Source organism: Gopherus flavomarginatus, unplaced genomic scaffold, assembly GCF_025201925.1.
Source record: "Gopherus flavomarginatus isolate rGopFla2 unplaced genomic scaffold, rGopFla2.mat.asm mat_scaffold_730_arrow_ctg1, whole genome shotgun sequence".
Lineage (NCBI taxonomy): Eukaryota > Metazoa > Chordata > Testudines > Testudinidae > Gopherus > Gopherus flavomarginatus.
The window spans coordinates 3,145-20,831 of NW_026115148.1; the positions used below are offsets into that span (position 1 = coordinate 3,145).

General features: G+C 40.3%; 1 protein-coding gene across 1 annotated transcript; it reads left to right on the top strand.

Moving 5' to 3' along the window:
* Positions 1-16,393: 16,393 nt before the first annotated feature.
* Positions 16,394-17,326, top strand: LOC127042625 (olfactory receptor 5A1-like). Its single transcript, XM_050935936.1, has one exon. It carries the CDS (start codon positions 16,394-16,396, stop codon positions 17,324-17,326), a length of 933 nt encoding a protein of 310 aa, XP_050791893.1.
* The last annotated feature ends 361 nt before the right edge of the window (positions 17,327-17,687 follow it).

The following is a 17,687-nucleotide window of genomic DNA, read 5'->3' on the forward strand; positions in this document are numbered from 1 at the left end:
AAAACCACTGCAAGAAGCATGAGGTCATTTGTTGAAATAACTGTATATGCACAGAGAAAACAGTGAGTAGTGTTAGATCCACATAAGACAACTTTGCCTGCTGAATTTCTGAGAAGAGTTAAATGATGCATTCTGGTCAGAGCACTTTTGAAGGTACAATATGATCATTCTTAGTTAAGAGTAAACCACCTCATTTTCTGTTCTTTTCATACCACACCAATTGCCATAATATTTAATGTCTCTGTATAACGGGGTTAAGCATTTGTAGGTACAGAAAATATGGGATTTGTGAACTGAAATATTGTTTTTATTATTAAGGTACTTAGTAACGAAAGCAAAGTTCTAGATTCTGATATCACATAACAGATCTATAAATCTGAAATAACTCCCTCTAAAGTCCATTGTATAGCTGGTCAAAATATTTTGAACACATTTTTCCCTCTTTGCCCAAAAAATTGCTTTGTATCAAAATTGAAATTTTACTGTGGGAAATTGAAAAAAATGTGCAAAATTATATTGAAACAAAAATATCTTTAAAAAAATCAGTACAAATATTGAAAATAGGGGAAAAATGAGTGAAATAAAGACAATTTCAGAGTTTTGTTTCCAGAAAATAGTTTTGTTTTTTTTTCATTGAAAGTCAATGGGATTTAGATTTTGTCTAGATAGGGGAAATTGACTGGCATAACTATTCTGGACTAATTTAGCTATCATGGAATAACTCCCCCATATGGACACTGTATTCAGAATAAAGTGATTTTAGTCTCGAAATATCACTCTGCTTTGTAAGCAGAGTAATTATTCTGTAATAAAGTAATTTTTATTCTGGAATACAGTGTTCACATGGAGAGTGATTCTGGAATAGCTGTTGCAGACAGTTTATTCCACAATAGCTATGCTGGTTGATTTACGTCCCATTTAGGCAAGGATTTCAAACCCTAAGAGCCTGTTACTTTTAAAAATAGGACTTAGTCTCCTAAAGAACATCTTGTCTTTATTGTGAAATGAATCAGCTGTGTATGTCTCAAAACCTTGCATCTGGCAGCATTTCAGTTTTCCCTTTTTGTATTAAGCTGTGTTGTCCCTCTCTTTTGCACAGAAAGCTTTGCCATTTTTTGTGTGTTGAACTGGTTTTCTTAAACATATGCAAGACAAGATCCTTAATACTTTCAGATTGGCCAAACTCCATTGAAGACACTATGTAAGATTTGCACGAGTTTGACTCTGCAGTCTTAACTAACAGAAGTTCCCATTGAATGTGATGAGACTTTTCAGTGGATACGGACTTGAAAATTAGCCCCTAAGATTTCTACAATTAAAAACATGCTTACTGCTTACTATGGGGGGCATCCATTCACAAGAATTCCACATCTTCAGCTGGTGCAAATTGGCATAATTCTATTGAAGTTTTTTGTAGTTATTGAAGGATTTCTGGTCGTTTTTTAACTTTGCCTACCTATACATTTCAATTAGTATAGATGGAAATATTTCCCCTCAATCTGTATGTCTACCGTGACATCGACATTTACCAACATTTGCCAAAAAAAATTAATTCTTCAAAGCTGACCTATATGTCATAGGGTTTGCAGAATCAGTAGAGCTCCTCAAAAAATGGAATTTGCATCTGGTAGGAAATTTTGATACTTCAACATTTGTTTTCATCCCAAATTGAGGCAAATTATTGAAATATTTTAAAAATTGTCAAACAAAAATTTCTGTATTTTAAATTGAAAAAATAATATTTTTGATCAACATGAAATGTTTCTTTTGACATAAAGTTTTATTTTGAAATGATAAGTCAAAATGAAAAAAAATGAAATGTCAAAATGAAATGAAAAATGTATTTTGATATTGACATTTTGACTTAAATGACATTTTAAGTTGAAATGTAAATCTAACACTATTTTTCATGAAAATAAAAAAAAATCTTGCAGTTGTTGTTTTCCTTTCAATTTCATTTAAATTACATTTTAAGATGGGAAAATTTTTGTTCATCCAATTTTGACCATGTCTGAGAATTACTCGCTATTGTGTGCAATCATATACAGATATTATCAATGCTGGTTAACATTTACAATGTCTACCACCACCTTTTTCCCTTAAAAAAGAAAAGAATCTGTGTGGACCAGAGGAGTTCATTTAAAATAAAAATGTTTCTCAGGTTTGGTCAATGTGAACTATAACCATGTTTCCTTACTCTGTACACTTGACACCATGATGGGTGAAAAAAAGGAAAATATCAAATGTGTCTTTACAAATCAATGTAAGCTAATATGGGTCTGCAAAGCCTCAATTTTAATTACACAGTTTTTGCATGTTGAAACTAAAGGGCAAAATTTAATTTTCTACTGGAGGAAAAACTCTTATTTATGAAGAATAAAGAGGGAAAGGGGGAACACCAATAATTAGGACCAGTCAAAAAAATTCCATCAAAATATTTTTTTCTGCAGAAAACTGGGTTTTTGAAAAAATGAAAATTATAGATGAAAGTGTATGCTCCTCAAAACAAACAATACCCCCCCAAGAAAAATAATAATAATCCTGACCCATTATTTTTAATTTGAAAATCAAACACTATCAATTTTTGGTCAAAATGTTTACATTTTTAGCAGTTTTCAGCAGAAAATATTCAGGTTTTCACTAACAAAAATCGGCTTCAGCTAAAAATCTGCAGTTTTTCAATGAAAGTTCTCAAAAATGTTGCAGAGAAAAAAAGATATGACCAAGTTTACTAATAATTCATAAAAGTAAAACCGGCAACTTTATGCTTTCTCCAGTGCTGTCCCACAAATATACTTCATTATCCACCTTCTATTCCCTCCTCAAGACACTTCCTTGTCACGATATCTACAAAAAACTTGGCAATGGTTAGGCTGTTGGTATGCAGAGACCAATTCCTATCAACTGAACATGAGCTTCCAGTGCGACGCTGTGGCCAAAAGGGTTAATGCAATCCTGGTATGCATAAACAGTAGGCGCAGAGAGGTTATTTTACCTCCGTATTTGGTACTGGTGTGACCGTTGCTGGAATTCAGCATCCAGTGCTGGTGTCCACAGGTCAAGAAGAAAGTTGATAAATTGGAGAGGGTTCATAGAAGAGCCATGAGAATTATTAGAAGAATTGAGAACATGTGTTATAGTAAAAGACTGAAGGAGTTCAACCTATTTGCCTAACAAAGAAAAGAATAAGGAGTGATTTCATGATAGTCTATAAGTACTTTCATGGGGAAGAAATATTTGATAATGGGTTCTCCAGTCTAGCAGAGACAGACCTAACATGGTCCAGTGGCTGGAAGTTGAAGCTAGACAAATTCAGACCAGAAATAAGGTTTCAATTTTTAACAATGAGAGTAATTAATCATTGGAACCATTTACCAAGAGTCATGTTGGATTTTTCATCACTGACCATTTTTAAATCCAGATTGGATGTTTTTTTCTAACAGATCTGCTCTGGGAAATATTTTGGAGAACTTCTCTGGCCTGTGTTATACAGTAGGTCAGACTAGATGATCACAATGTTCCCTTCCAGCCTTGGAATCAAAGAATACAATCTCAGTGTTTCCTTGTACTCTCCCGTATGTATGTCTCCATCTGTTGTCCCTAGTCTGATAATTAGACTGTAAAAATCCTTGGGGCAGAAACAGCCTTTTTGTTCTGTGTTTGCACAGCATCTGGTACTATTGGGTCCTGGTCCAGTACTGATACTTTTATGTGATATGTTAATAAAATAAATAGTAATTAATAATTATTATTAATAAAGCCCTGTTCTCAGAGCTAACAATATTCTTCTGAGTTTCTTTTTCTCTCTGTGAAGACACGCCTGATGTAGAGGGGGAAAACCAAACGACCATCACAGAGTTCATCCTCCTGGGATTCGGTGACCTTCATGAGCTGAAGATCCTTGTATTCATGGTGTTCCTGGCTATCTACACAGTAACACTCACTGGGAATATCTTGATCATTGTGATGGTATCATATAACCACAACCTGCACAACCCCATGTACTTCTTCCTGGGCAACCTGTCTGTCCTGGAAGTCTGCTACACTACCAGCATCACCCGTTACTTGGCCATATGCAAACCACTGCATTACGCCTCCACCATGAGCTTCCAGCTTTGCTTTCAGTTGGCAGTGGAGTCATGGGTCATTGGGTTCCTTTCACTGGTGGTCACCATGCCCATGGTTTCTAGGTTACCTTTCTGTGCTTCCAAGGAGATCGACCATTTCTTCTGTGACCTGACACCCATCATTAAACTCTCCTCTGGGGATACTTACATGGTCAGGATACCGGTTTTCATCATAGCCTCCCTTGTGTCCTTCTTGCCTTTCCTTCTAACCCTACTGTCCTACTACAAAATAATCTCCACCATCCTGAAGATCCCTTCCACCTCTGGGAAGCAGAAAGCCTTCTCCACCTGCTCCTCCCACCTCATTGTGGTGTCTGTGTTCTATGGCACACTTATGGTGGTCTACATGGCTCCCATAGCCAACCAGTGGCCAAACTTAAACAAGACCTTCTCCGTGCTGTACACAGTGGTGACACCACTGATCAACCCCATCGTATTCAGCCTGAGAAACACGGAGGTCAAAGAGACATTGAGAGAGCTTTTCAGTAAAAATCCATGCTAAGTGCATGACCGGGGGCTCTGTCCTATCTTGATTGCTAAATCCTTTCTCACCTTATACACACAATTAGTCTCATTGAAGTCAATAGCCCAAAGTCCAACCTTTGTCAAAGCTGATAAAGGGATTTGGATGCCCTCCCTATACATATACTACTTAGTACCAAATGAAGGATGTGCCAGTAGCTAGGACACTAGCTTGGAAGCTGGGAAAACTACTTTCAGTTCCCTGCTCAAGTACATGTTTCCTGCATGAGCTTGGCTAATTTCTCAGACTGCAAGGCCAGAAGGGACCATTGTGATCACCTAGTCCAATCTCCTGTATAACACAGGCCATAGAATAATCCCCAATATAATTCCTAATGCAGATCTTTAGGAAAAAAACAAAATCCAGGCTTGATTTAAAAATTGTCAGTGATGAAGAATCCACTACAACCCTTGGTAAACTATTCAGAACAGGGCAGAGAGCTATGCTGTGCTTACACCTGGATTGGCACCCAGGAGGCAAATTATGTATTTAGCAGCAGAGGGGAGATGCAGATTTTGTATGTCCTGCCCCTTGTGGGCAGTGCCGGTAGTGATTAGACATGGGGAATACTTCATCCAAATATTGCCAGCATAGCCTCAACCATGTGCCCACATGCCTCGCCACTGACCTCAGCTAGGTTCCATATGAATGCAGGTGTACACATAAACAAAGCAATTTATAGAACAAGGGCCTTAGTTTCCTATTTGCCAAAACCAGTAGCCTTACTTTCCTACACCCCAATATTTGATATTACATTCAACAGACACAAACACATATGCAAAAATGACCAGCAATGACATTAACATTGTGATCATTGTGTTTTAGATTCAACACCCCAAGGAGATGAGATAAACCCACAGAGTTTGATGTTTCTGCAAAAATGACATTGCTGGTATGTAATTTGAAATCATGAGGTCTCAGAGTTTACACCTCATTAAGATGAATGAGGGAAGAGCACACCACTCTTACAGGCATCGGTCTTGATTATGCCTGGCCTTCCCCCCTGTGCATTGCCCCTTTGTAATGTCAATGCAATGTAAAACTCTAGTAAATCAGAACTAGGGATTGCCATTTTATGTTTCTTTGTACAGCATCTAGCACAATGGGAATCTGTTGTTGTTGGCTTCTAGGAGCTATGACAATATCAATGTTTAATTCATGGATTTTAAGGCGAGAAGGGACCATTACAATCATCTCAGCTCTATCTCTTGTGTAATACGAACCAGAGAGAGCAGCAAAGAGTCCTCTGGCACCTTATAGACTAACAGACAGATTGAAGCATGAGCTTTCATGGGTGAATACACACTTCGTCCGTACCCACGAAAGCCCATGCTCCAATATGTCTGTTAGTCTACAAGGTGCCACAAGACTCTTTGCTGATTTTACAGATCCAGACTAACACGGCTATCCCTCTGATACTTGAAACCAGAGAGAGCCACCCGGTCATTCCTACTTCAATCCCATACACTGTGGTTCAGCTAGAGTTTATCTTTTTAGAAAGAGATGTCCAATTATGATTTAAAGGGGAGCTGTGAGGACTCTTATTGTATATATGTGGGGGTTTTGTTTGTTTTTTTGTTTTCAGAAAACCAGTGTCATTTTCACTGAAAATACTGGATAACACATTCAGCTTAGCCTACATGAGCAATGAACAGGGCTGGCTCTAGGCACCAGCAAAACAAGCAGGTGCTTGGGGCGGCATATTTCCAGGGGGCGGTATTTTGGCCATCCTTTTTTTTTTTTAACTCACTTCCTCCTCTCTCACAACCCTGGAGAAGTGGACCACGGAACACCTGGGGACTCAGCATGGGAGCTGAGAATGCATGGGACCCTGGGAGCTGTAGTTCATTGACTTGCTCCCTGCCTATTGAGCCAGCCCTGGAGCAGGGAAAGAACTATATTTCCCAGTAATCCCTTGGCTGCTATCAACAGGAAAGGGAGGGGTAGGGAGTGAAGTAGCTGAGCCATGCTGCGAGTCGAAAGGGATGGCACTGTGAATGGGGAAGAAGTGTGCCCAAGGAGTAAAAGGCTTTGTCCCAGATATCCCCTTCAGAAGACTTCCCCAGACTGCATTAGGGATACTGGTGTGACCTCAGCTTGCAGCCCACAAAGAAGGAAGTGGGTGGTCTAAATGGACAGTGCACCTCTCTATCTGAAGTCTAGCAAGGGAGGTATGTGGATCCCACTTGAACCTGGGTAGGCAACCTATGGCACACGTGCTGAAGGCGGCACACGAGCTGATTTTCAGTGGCACTCACACTGCCCAGGTCCTGGCCACCAGACTGAGGCGCTCTGCTTTTTAATTTAATTTGAAATGAAGCTTCTTAAACATTTTAAAATCCTTATTTACTTTACATACAACAATAGTTTAGTTATATATTATAGATTTATTGAAAGAGACCTTCTAAAAATGTTATAATGGCATGCAAAACCTTAAATTAGAGTGAATAAATGAAGACTCAGCACAGCACTTCTGAAAGGTTGCCAAACCCTGCAGTAGAATTTAAAATGAAAAGTAAGGGAGGGGAGGCTCTGCTAAGGGACTTCGGCAGCTTTAGATACAGTACCAGGCACGCAGAAGTATTTCCACTTTTGAGCCATGGAAGCAGAAATTGACTTTTCTTTTCCAGAGTTAGCTAATATTCGGAAAGGGAATCTAGCACCTACCTTCCAGATTTGAACACCCTGAAAATTCAGGAGTGCTCAAGCTCAATTTGGGCAGGTGTTACTTCATTTCTCCCAAATCAAATATACTGATCCACTGTAATTTGCTGTAGAACAAGTAGGATAAGAAATGAAGAAGCAAGAAATGCTTCCCAGTGGTTTTTAGGACTGGAATTGCTATTTTCAACAGATATCCTCCAATCACACAAGCTGAAAATTGTTCCCCTTTACTGCAGTCCTGTAACCATATGGGAACCAGTCCTATGTGTGTTCTGTGCACATCCAAAATTCCTGCTGAATGACCCACCCTGGGAGGGAGTTACCAGTGACCCCGGGTTGGGACGGCAGGAGGGTGCAGGTTGTGTGGGAGAGCCCAGGGCTGGAGTGGCAGGGGATTGCGGGTGTGTGGGGGGAGTCTAGGGCTGGAGCAGCAGGGGAGTGCAGAGGGGAGCCCAAGGCTGGGGTGAGGGGCAACCAAAATTTTTTTTGTATGGTGTGGCAAAAAACCTATATCTGGCCCTGGCAATGAAGATTTACCCTGGTTGTTAGAGAGCTCAATTTTGGGATTTTAAAGGTTTGGAAGGGAGCAAAGTGCTTAAATCCTATTAATTCTCCAATTGACTTTAAAACCCTAAACTAGAACAAGTCTACTAGTTCTCTTTATTTGAATGTAAACCCCCAGATGTTCAGAACCCAGATCTGCAGAGCTACCAGGCAGTTAATAGCTCCAGGATGCCTCCCAACAGCAACTATAACCAGCTTGCACTCCACTTCCCATGACCCTCTGTCTACACAGATCATAGGAAGTTCCATCTCCAAGGTTTGACAGACGGCAGCCCAATGATTCCTCATTGGCTCCCTGCCCTACGTAAACCCAAGGGGCACTCCAGGAAGCGTCCAAACAACAATGTGGATCTCTGTAGTTGTTATGACTGTTCTTGTTCTATGCTCTTGAACTTGTGTCTTGAGCTTGGACTTTATCTCCTGACTCGGACCCTGAATCCTGACTTGGATTTTAACACTCAATACCAACCCAGGCCTGGAACTGACCACAAACTCCTTGGCTCCTCCTAGCCTCAGGTTTGCCCTGCTTTGACCCTTGGCCTTGACTGCCCTTCTTGAGATCCTGACATTGATAGTCTTTCAAATATCACTGGGGACTGGGTAGGTTGTCTAGAGTGATCTGGGTGTATTCTGTGAGGTGTAGTCAAAATTTATATGTGGAGGTTTTCTGTAATAGTTTGATAAATGACATGCATGGCAGTGACTTACTTGCTTAGGCATTGCTACCAAGTGGATGTAAAAGGGTTAAAAGGCTCTTGGGGCTTAACTCTAGTCACTGTCTTGGAGGGGGAGGTCATTAAGGAACATCTGGAACTGATCTATTTCAGTGGAGGATCAAGAAAGACAATGAGAGCCCCAAGGACTGAACAATTTACACCTGCTCATGAACAACTCTGGGCAGGCGGGACATGTGAAATCAGCATGGGTCTGCAGGAGGAGGAGGATGGGCCAAGAAGTGTCAGGTGGCTGGGTTAAGGGCAGCTCAGCAGCCCTCACCTAGCACTGACAGAGAAAGAGAGAGAGAGAGGAATGGATTCCATGGCATCTTGGCTGGGTGGAGCGCTGGCTTAGCCAGGATGGACTGCTAGCTTTGCTTCTCTATGCCAACACAAGGATTCCCCGGTGCTGTGTTCCAGTTGAAAAGGCTTTCTGGTGTCACTGTAAATGTTTGCTGAGGTGCATTGGGTCCCTGAAGAGTGTAACAGTCTGTGTGACCAGGAGTCTCTCTCAACTGGACGTGCTGTGCAGAACTCAGGGGGTGAAAGGCCACAAGGACTTAAAGAAAAGTGGGACCCTGTGGGGTTCTGGAACACTGAAGGGGTTCCATAAAGGTGAACATTAAAATAGGCAGCAGTCTACTTTAACTTACCCCATTTTATACCCTCCTGGTAGGCCGACCTACCTTCCCACTCACCCTGTTGATATCTACCAGTCTAAATACATATACACTGGCTGGGATTTTTCAAGAAGCCAAAGGGAGTTAGTTGACAGTCAATGGGATTTGAGTACCTAACTCTCTTAAGTTCCATTTAAAATATAAGACCACATCCAACTAGTCTCCCTTAGACTCAGACTTTAAATATTCTCCTTAATTTCTTTGCATTGCTCCCTGTAAAGTTTTCTCAAATAGAATCATGCCTTCCTCCCCCTGAGTCTTCTAACTTATAGGCCAGTTGTCTTCCAACATTTTTTCATCTCCACTTTGGGAGAGAGAAAGACTTCTTCAAATACTTCAGTCTCCCCAGTTCTTGGTTTTCAAAATATGAATCTTTATGAACAAGATTCCTATCCAATGTACTTTTTAATACCGAAATCCTTAGGTTTGATCTCACTTTTACTCAGGCCTTATTCCCTGTAAAACTCCCACTGACGGAGTGAAAATTGCGTTTCAATGTAAGTTGTGTGCCTAAATCCCATCGGCTCTTTTGAAAAATCCCAGCCTCCATTGCTTTACACACACAAATCACAATCACATTCTTCTCAGGAGGACCTTAAGGCAAACAATAAAACAAGGAAAAACAAAGTCAAGTTGTCTGAGAGCACCTTGAGTGTTTCCCCAATATAACAAATTACAGCATTTTCCCTCATGAAATGGAAACTGCGAGTGGCATTGCCAGAAGCACCTGAATTATGTAGAGCACAAATCACATGAAATGGAAACTGCGAGTGGCATTGCCAGAAGCACTTGAATTATGTAGCGCACAAGTCAATGGGTCTTGGTTGACCAAAATGTCTGAAAGAGGAGGTGGTGCTCCTTCCAACCATTGCCCAGTGTTAATTACTGGTGTTCTGGAAGATGTGGGTTCACTTCCTCGTTCTACCACCTGTAGAGCAGGGAACGAAACTTCTACTTCCGAGCTGAAGGCTCTAACCACCATTATACAGGTACACTGGAGTGGAGTTTTCTCAAGCTTTCCTATCGAAGCTGTCATTGGGCTAGAAAGCTTGAGGAAAATTACACTGAAGCTCAGTGTTAGGGGACTCCTTTGGTAGGTTCAACTCTGTGATCCATTGAGTAGTTTATTAAATTATTTATAGAGTATGGAACAGCTTCGATACTCCAGAATACCTTATAGCCCAGAAATTAAGGCACTTTCCTCAGAGATGGGAGATCTCTGCCCCCCAAACAGGTAGCCATGGGAAGAGAACCATGGTCCCCCACATGCCAAGAGAGTAACCTAATCAATGGACTGAAGTTTCAAGAAAAGCAGCAGCAGAAAGACTCCGCTGCCTCCTGCTATTTTGTGAATTTAGCCCAATATTTATTTTTTCTGGTTGAAACAATTCAATAAAATTTCTGGTAAAACCATGAATAATTTGGGGTTGACCAAAACTTCCTTTTTGATGAATAAATGATTCATCTAAAAAATGTACAATTTATCTCCTCTGTTTCAACAACTGTTTACTGTCATCATATAGTCTATTTACTCCTTTTCCCCATTCCCTAGCCTGTGTCCATTTATTAGGTAAGTTTCAGGCTATCTGTCTATGTTATCGTCTTGTGGTAATTATATATTATGGTTGGAGCTTCAAAGGAGTGTAGAGGAGATGAAATGATTTGCTATTAGCATGTCTAGCTCCTTAGACAGTTTTGAAAATAGGAGTCTAAATACCTGTCTTTTTTATTGACTGTTGCTGAGATTGGATACCTAATCCTTTGATAATCCAAGCCTAATTACTCTCATTTTTAGGCACTACAGAGCATTGCTTAAGCACTGACCCAACCCAGTGTTACTGGGAGCTTGTTACAGAGATTGAACTTCAGGGAACTTTCCCAGGGGGAAAAAAACAGCATTTAAATAGTTCTCAGGAAATTACCTTTTAGTCTTGGAGTCAGCTCAGGAAAGGCTGTTTGCTCCTCTCCCACATATAACCCTACACACCTTCAGTGCTTTCACTCCTCCGAGTGAAAGGCCCAAGGGCCGCATCCATAGAACTAATGGATGTCTTGAGATGCTCTTTTCCAAACACAGATAGACAGACTAGATAGCCAAACCAATAAGTAGGTAGGTAGACTAAGAAAACAGAAAGAGAAAACCACAGATCAGAATGATCTCACCATATTTATGATCCATGTTTAATAGGCAGGTGAGTTGACTCATAATTTTAATCCTTTTAATCTCTTTATTCTTTCAATTTAAAAGGACCAGATTCTGCCCCACTTATCTAGAGGTGGGTCTTTCTGTGGAGTCCCACTGACTTCTGCCTGGATGCAGCAGTCTGCTCACATAGAGTCAGTTACAGCACAGGGGCCATGGCTGGCAACCCAGCTACTATTTGAATCACCAGCTCTCTCTCTCTCATGCAGAACAGCACTGAGATAAATGAGGGGTGTGTGTGTGTGTGTGATGGACATTCTCTGGAGAAGGAGTTTAGCTTTGGAATTCACTTTGCACAGAATTTGTCTACATTGACATTGAGATTCTAGCACAAGATCTCTTCGCTTGGGCATTTGTCTGATTAGCTGCGGGGGAAAGGATTTAATTTCTCTCTGGGAAGATATACAGGATTAAACATAGATATGACATTGGACAGAATGCTGGCTTTGTTCCCATTGCCACTAAAAATCAATGTGATAATAGCCACTCACTTCCAAGAGGGCAGGAAAGATTCCCTTATGTTTGAACAGCTTGATATTCAGATGTTCAGGACACTGAGTCTAAAATCTCACTAGATCAGATTTTCAAAGGAACTTTAAAGTGATTTTTAGGCATGAAAGTCCTGTTAATTTTCAGTCAGACCCCTCATTTTCAAATCATGTCAGCGTGCCTTGAGTGTTTTCAGGGAACATTCATTTATTCTGACCATTATCAATGTCCCTCAGTATTACACAAGATGGACTTCTTTTAGAAAAGAAATAGCTTTCACAACATATTAAATCTTTAAGTTTAAAAAGAAGAAAGCTGCTGTCTAAAATGTGTCCCCGTGAATCACCAATAAATCCTGGCTGATGGAACTCTGTAGGTTTGTGTGGTCAGGGGTTCTATTAAAACCTTTACAGAATTCCTTTGCATTTTAGGACTCAAGTTCATTCATTGTCATTGTCATTTGACTTTCCTGCACATTCTTACAGTGCCTAAGAGTGCCGTCTGCTGGAAGTCACTGACCATGATGTCCTGCAGTCCTAAAATTTTTTATCCCTAGGGATTGTACCATGTGCTTCAATTACTGCTGGGATTGTCTTTGTTTTAGTTTTCCATGATTGCTTCCCTTCAAGGCAACTTTCTTCATACATCCTCATTCTCTCTCCTTGTTTTTTGTTTTGTTTGTTTTTTTGTTATATTTCTGTCTGCTGGCATGGCAACATCAATTAACATGGGCTTGTTTGTTGTCTTTTCTACAACTATGTCTGACCGCACCATTCAGTCTGTGACAATTGCCAGAGCCCTTAAATCTTAACCTCTTCATTCTCTAGAGCACATAGATTGTGGCACACATGGACACTTGGCAACCTCACTGTGTCTGTTCATATATTCTCTCCCAGATAGGCTCTAGCGGTTGCTCAACACATGCTCCATCATCTCTTCCTTTTTAGAACACAGTCTGCAGCTCGGGGAACAGTTGTTGGTCAATTGTACTTCTTAAATAATTAAGCCCTTTAAGGAATTTTCTTGTCCATTCATAATGAGGCTCTGTCTCTTTTTTTGAGGGATCTTTCTACAAGTCATGAGTTTGTCAATCTTCTATCACCAATAGGTTTGATCTCTCTCCACCGCTGTCCGTGTATTGGTCTCTATGTAAATCTATCAAATATTTTTTGGCAGTTTACTTTCTCTTTTCTTTCATTCTTTCTTAGCTTGCATGCAGCTCAGTCATTGCTTGTTATCGTGAACAGACACTCTTATATTGGTTGACTCCTCATATATTTTGATATTATTGTCTTCATTATCAATTGCTTCCTCCACAGATAGCAGAGGTTTTCCTTCATCACGTCATGGGATGTACATCCTGTCTATGACTTGATTGCTATCTAATACTCTATGCATCACCGGCAGCTGTCTGTCTTCTTTGGATGTCAATTTTTTTCATTCTCCTCTTCATTCCACTTGATCACTCCAGCAATATTCTGTACTACCGGCATCCCCCACATATTAATGGCTCAGATCAAATTCTTAGACTTGAGTTTTGTCCATAGAGTAGTTCTTGTACATCTGTAATATTCTTTCCTCACTTTTTCTTTCAATTTCTTATTTTGTAGCTCTGACAGTTCCCTGATTCCAAGATATTTGTATGGGTCATACTGAGATATGATGGATAGTTCCTTCATTAATTTGTGTGTTATCAGATTGTACCAGTCTGGCCATCTTTAGAGATGCTGACACATAGTTAGCCAAGCCAACGCGTAGCTTTATATCTTCACCAAACTTTTCCACATATCATCGATCTCTGTAGCTCCTTTTTGTGACTGTTCATGTAGTTTCAGACTGCTGATGACTAACAAATTGTTAACTGGTTGTTGCTCTTTGCTGATATGGTAAATTGTGGTTATCTCAACAAGCATCCATGTCAGTGGCAGCATGGTTACCACAAACAGCACTAGTGTTAAGGAATCCCCTTGAAAGATTTCTCTTTTAATTTGAACCTCATCAATGAGTCTCTTCCTGATAGAGTCTAGTGCTCCAATTAAATACAGATTGCTGAAGAAAGGAAATGATCTGTGGATGAACCTTGGATATTTTCAGTGTATCAGTGATCCTTGATTGTGAGACACTGTTGGATGCTCTCTGGTAGTCTGCCCATACATTCGCTAACTTTTTTCTTCCTTTGTTTTGCATCTTTTGTGATCCTCCTGTTTAGCCAGAGGTGGAATTTTGTTCCTTTCAGGTTTACTGTGCTGCCTTTTTGGTCAGAATTCCATTTGTGAGCTAGCCCTATCCAGATCTTCTTTGCCAGAATGATTGTTAGAAGTTTCCATATAGTTGGTAAACACAAGGTCAGTCTATAATTCATAGTATCAGAGGGTAGCCGTGTTAGTCTGGATCTGTAAAAGCAGCAAAGAATCCTGTGGCACCTTATAGACTAACAGAGGTTTTGGGGCATGAGCTTTCGTGGGTGAATACCCACTTCCTCAGATGCATGCCCCAAAACCTCTGTTAGTCTATAAGGTGCCACAGGATTCTTTGCTGCTTCTATAATTCATAGGATCACTGCAACCTGCTTCTTTCATTCTTTTCTTTCCACTGAATGAGAAGAGTTGTCCCTGTCACCAACCTTGGAAATCCATTCTTCAAACATTTACTAAGATGTTCAAATAAACAATTATGGAGTATTGTAAGGTGTTTCAGCTAGAATCCATGCATCCAGTCTGGTCCAGCTGATTTCCATTTTGTCATTTATCTTAGTACGTCATTTCTTTCATTGGTCTTTCTGTGTATTCCTCTGTGGTGTGTTTTGTAAACGTTTTCTTTCATTTCTAATCCGGTTCACTCTCTGCTCATGTTATACAGTCTGAGACCAGATTTCCTTCCAGAAACAGTGTAATTCTCCAACATCATTTATTGGCTCTCTATTTTTGCCTATTCTTTTTTTCAGTATCAATCAGATGAAAGAATCTCCTACTGTCTCTGGTGAAGTGGCTGTTCTCTTGATACTAATAACTTTGTGCTGAAATCTTTCAAGTCCATGACACTAAGCAACCAGCTTCTTTTTATGTTGTTACTTCATAGCTCTCACATCCTTTTATTCAGCTGATATTTCATCTCCAAGGCTGTTTGCTGCTTTTTTCTCTTCAAATTATTTTTCTCATATTCATCCAGTAGGCTGGTATCTCAATGCAAAACCATACTCTTCTGTTTTAACATTCATTTTCATGGAGGTTCTTGAAGATAGGAAGTTTTCCAATGGTTCATATGTTCAGATGGCTTGATGCTAAACCAAAGAGCTGCTACTGTAACTGTAGCATAAATTATATAATTGTACTGGCTAATCCTTGTTGTTTTTTCTCCACTTCCTTGACCATTTCATTAAGTGCTTTCATTGTATCATCCAGTGTGTGATGGCCTACAAATTTCACAGTTGGTAGGGCTGATGCTCAATGTCTCTTAGGTTCTGCATGATCTTGATCAACAAATCCTTCATATTTTCTATACTTTCTTCAGGTGCTTTTTCACTCATATTTGTCCTCATATTTACTTCCATGTCTGGCTTCTGTTTATCCTATGTCACTGCTCCCACCAAAATGTTTGTACATAGTTCTACATGACTAATCTCCGTTTTCAGACTTTCAATCTTCATTTATGTAAATTCTCCTTTTTGGAATAAAGCTCTCAATTGTGCAGTGAGTCTATGTTTGATCATTTCTTTCTCAGTGTTGTCGTTTCTCTCCTTCCAGTGCTGGAGCATTTGTTTGCTCCAGGCTCTCTCTTCTGGTTTTGTCAAAAAACAACCGCAGATCACTTCTTGGTTTATAAGACAAATCCTTTTCACTCTGTTGTCACAAATGATCTCTGGTTGTTTGGACAGTTGCATGATTCATGAGGTTGCCCACCTCCACACAAAACACTCTGCTGGGGAGGAGGCTGTCATCCAGATATGGTCTTCTGAGGCCCACTTTAGAGGTAATTGATAATTTTTATGAATGCCATATTCTCCATACTGGCTTGGCTTGACAGGCTATATACACTGTTGAGTAGAAAACCAGAATTTCTAGATCTCACAGATTTCTTCCTCTTCTTCTGGAATTCTAGAGATTTTAATAGGGATCAATCCAATAAGATACTACAGGTACTATATTCTGTATTTTTTGTACAATATTTATAGAATTGAGCGGAGTTTCTGTGAGTACCAGTAGGGCCTGATCCTGGGATTTAGGGAACTAAAGTGGTTTTTTGGCACCAAAGTGCTTTTCTGCATCTAGCCCATTTTTGTCTATTTTAAACACACATTTCATAGGATGTAGTAGACCTCTTTACATTCATCCTACTGATCAGATGATCTCCACAGGCCATTTCAATTTACTTGTGTGTTCATTTTATTTTTTCCAGTCTGACTGGTCTGTTTTTCTGAGTAAGGATCCATGGAAAATCAAACCGAAGTGACTGAATTTATTATCCTGGGACTTTCCAATGACCCACAGATGCAGATTTTCCTCTTCCTGGTGTTTTTAGTTGTCTACCTAATCATGCTTTTGGCAAATATGGTGATCATGCTAGTGATAAGGGCTGATTCTCACCTTCACACCCCAATGTACTTCTTCCTGTCTCATTTATCCTTTGTTGATATCTGCTATTCCTCAGCCATTGTCCCTAAGAACTTGGTGCATTTCTTAGCAGAGTACAAAACCATTTCTGTCAATAGCTGCATTACACAGATGTTCTTCATTTTCCTGCCAGCTGTTACAGAAGTTTATATTCTCTCAGCAATGGCTTATGACCGCTACGCTGCCATCTGTGACCCATTACGTTACATGGATACAATGAGCAAAGGGATCTGTTTTCAGCTCGTGACTGGTGCATGGGTGATAGGCTTCATAGATGCCCTGCTTAACACTGTTTTTGCCCTCAAGCTGCATTTCTGTGGGCCCAATCAAATCAACCATTTCAGCTGTGAGCTCCCTAGTCTATTATGTCTGTCCTGCACTGAGACCCTCACCAATCAAGTGATGCTTTTTACTTCTGTTGTCATACTTGGAACAAGCTCCTTTCTCTTCACCCTGATCTCCTACATTTACATCATCTCCACCATCCTGAGGATACGCTCTGCGGAGGGCAGGCGTAAAGCCTTCTCCACGTGCAGCTCCCACCTTATTGTGGTTGGTTTGTTGTACTTGACAGCTTTTTTCCAATACACAAAACCCAGGTCAGTCTCCTCTGTGGTTCTGAATGAAATGTTCTCCATCCAGTACAGCATCTTGACCCCCATGTTAAACCCCATCATCTACAGCCTGAAAAACAAGGATATGAAAACAGCTATAGGGAAAATGTTGGGGAAATTCAAATTTTTCAAGTAGCGTTGATTTTATTTGAAAACAAACAAACAAACAAAACAAAGAGCATAGAACTGTGGATAACTTGTGTTTGGCATCTGGCACTGGCATCTAACACTTTGGGCCAAAGCCTCATCTGGTCTAAATCAGTGTGGCTCCATTAACCTCAGCAGGCCATATCTCCATTGGGTAGAAGAGACCCTGGAGCCAAGGGAACGAGATCCTGGGTCTCCATCTAGGGTGCGTGATAGAAGCACCAGGATCTAGAGCCATTCATGTGCTCTCTTTCTCTTTTTGGGCCAATATCTCTTTCAGTCTGACCCACTGTCTTCAATGGAGCTATGGCCAATTAATACCACTTGAGGATCTGGCCAGTTCTATGAAA

Excerpts from the sequence above, each read along its gene's own strand:
- LOC127042625 (XM_050935936.1), top strand. The coding sequence starts at position 16,394 with ATGGAAAATCAAACCGAAGTGACTGAATTTATTATCCTGGGACTTTCC.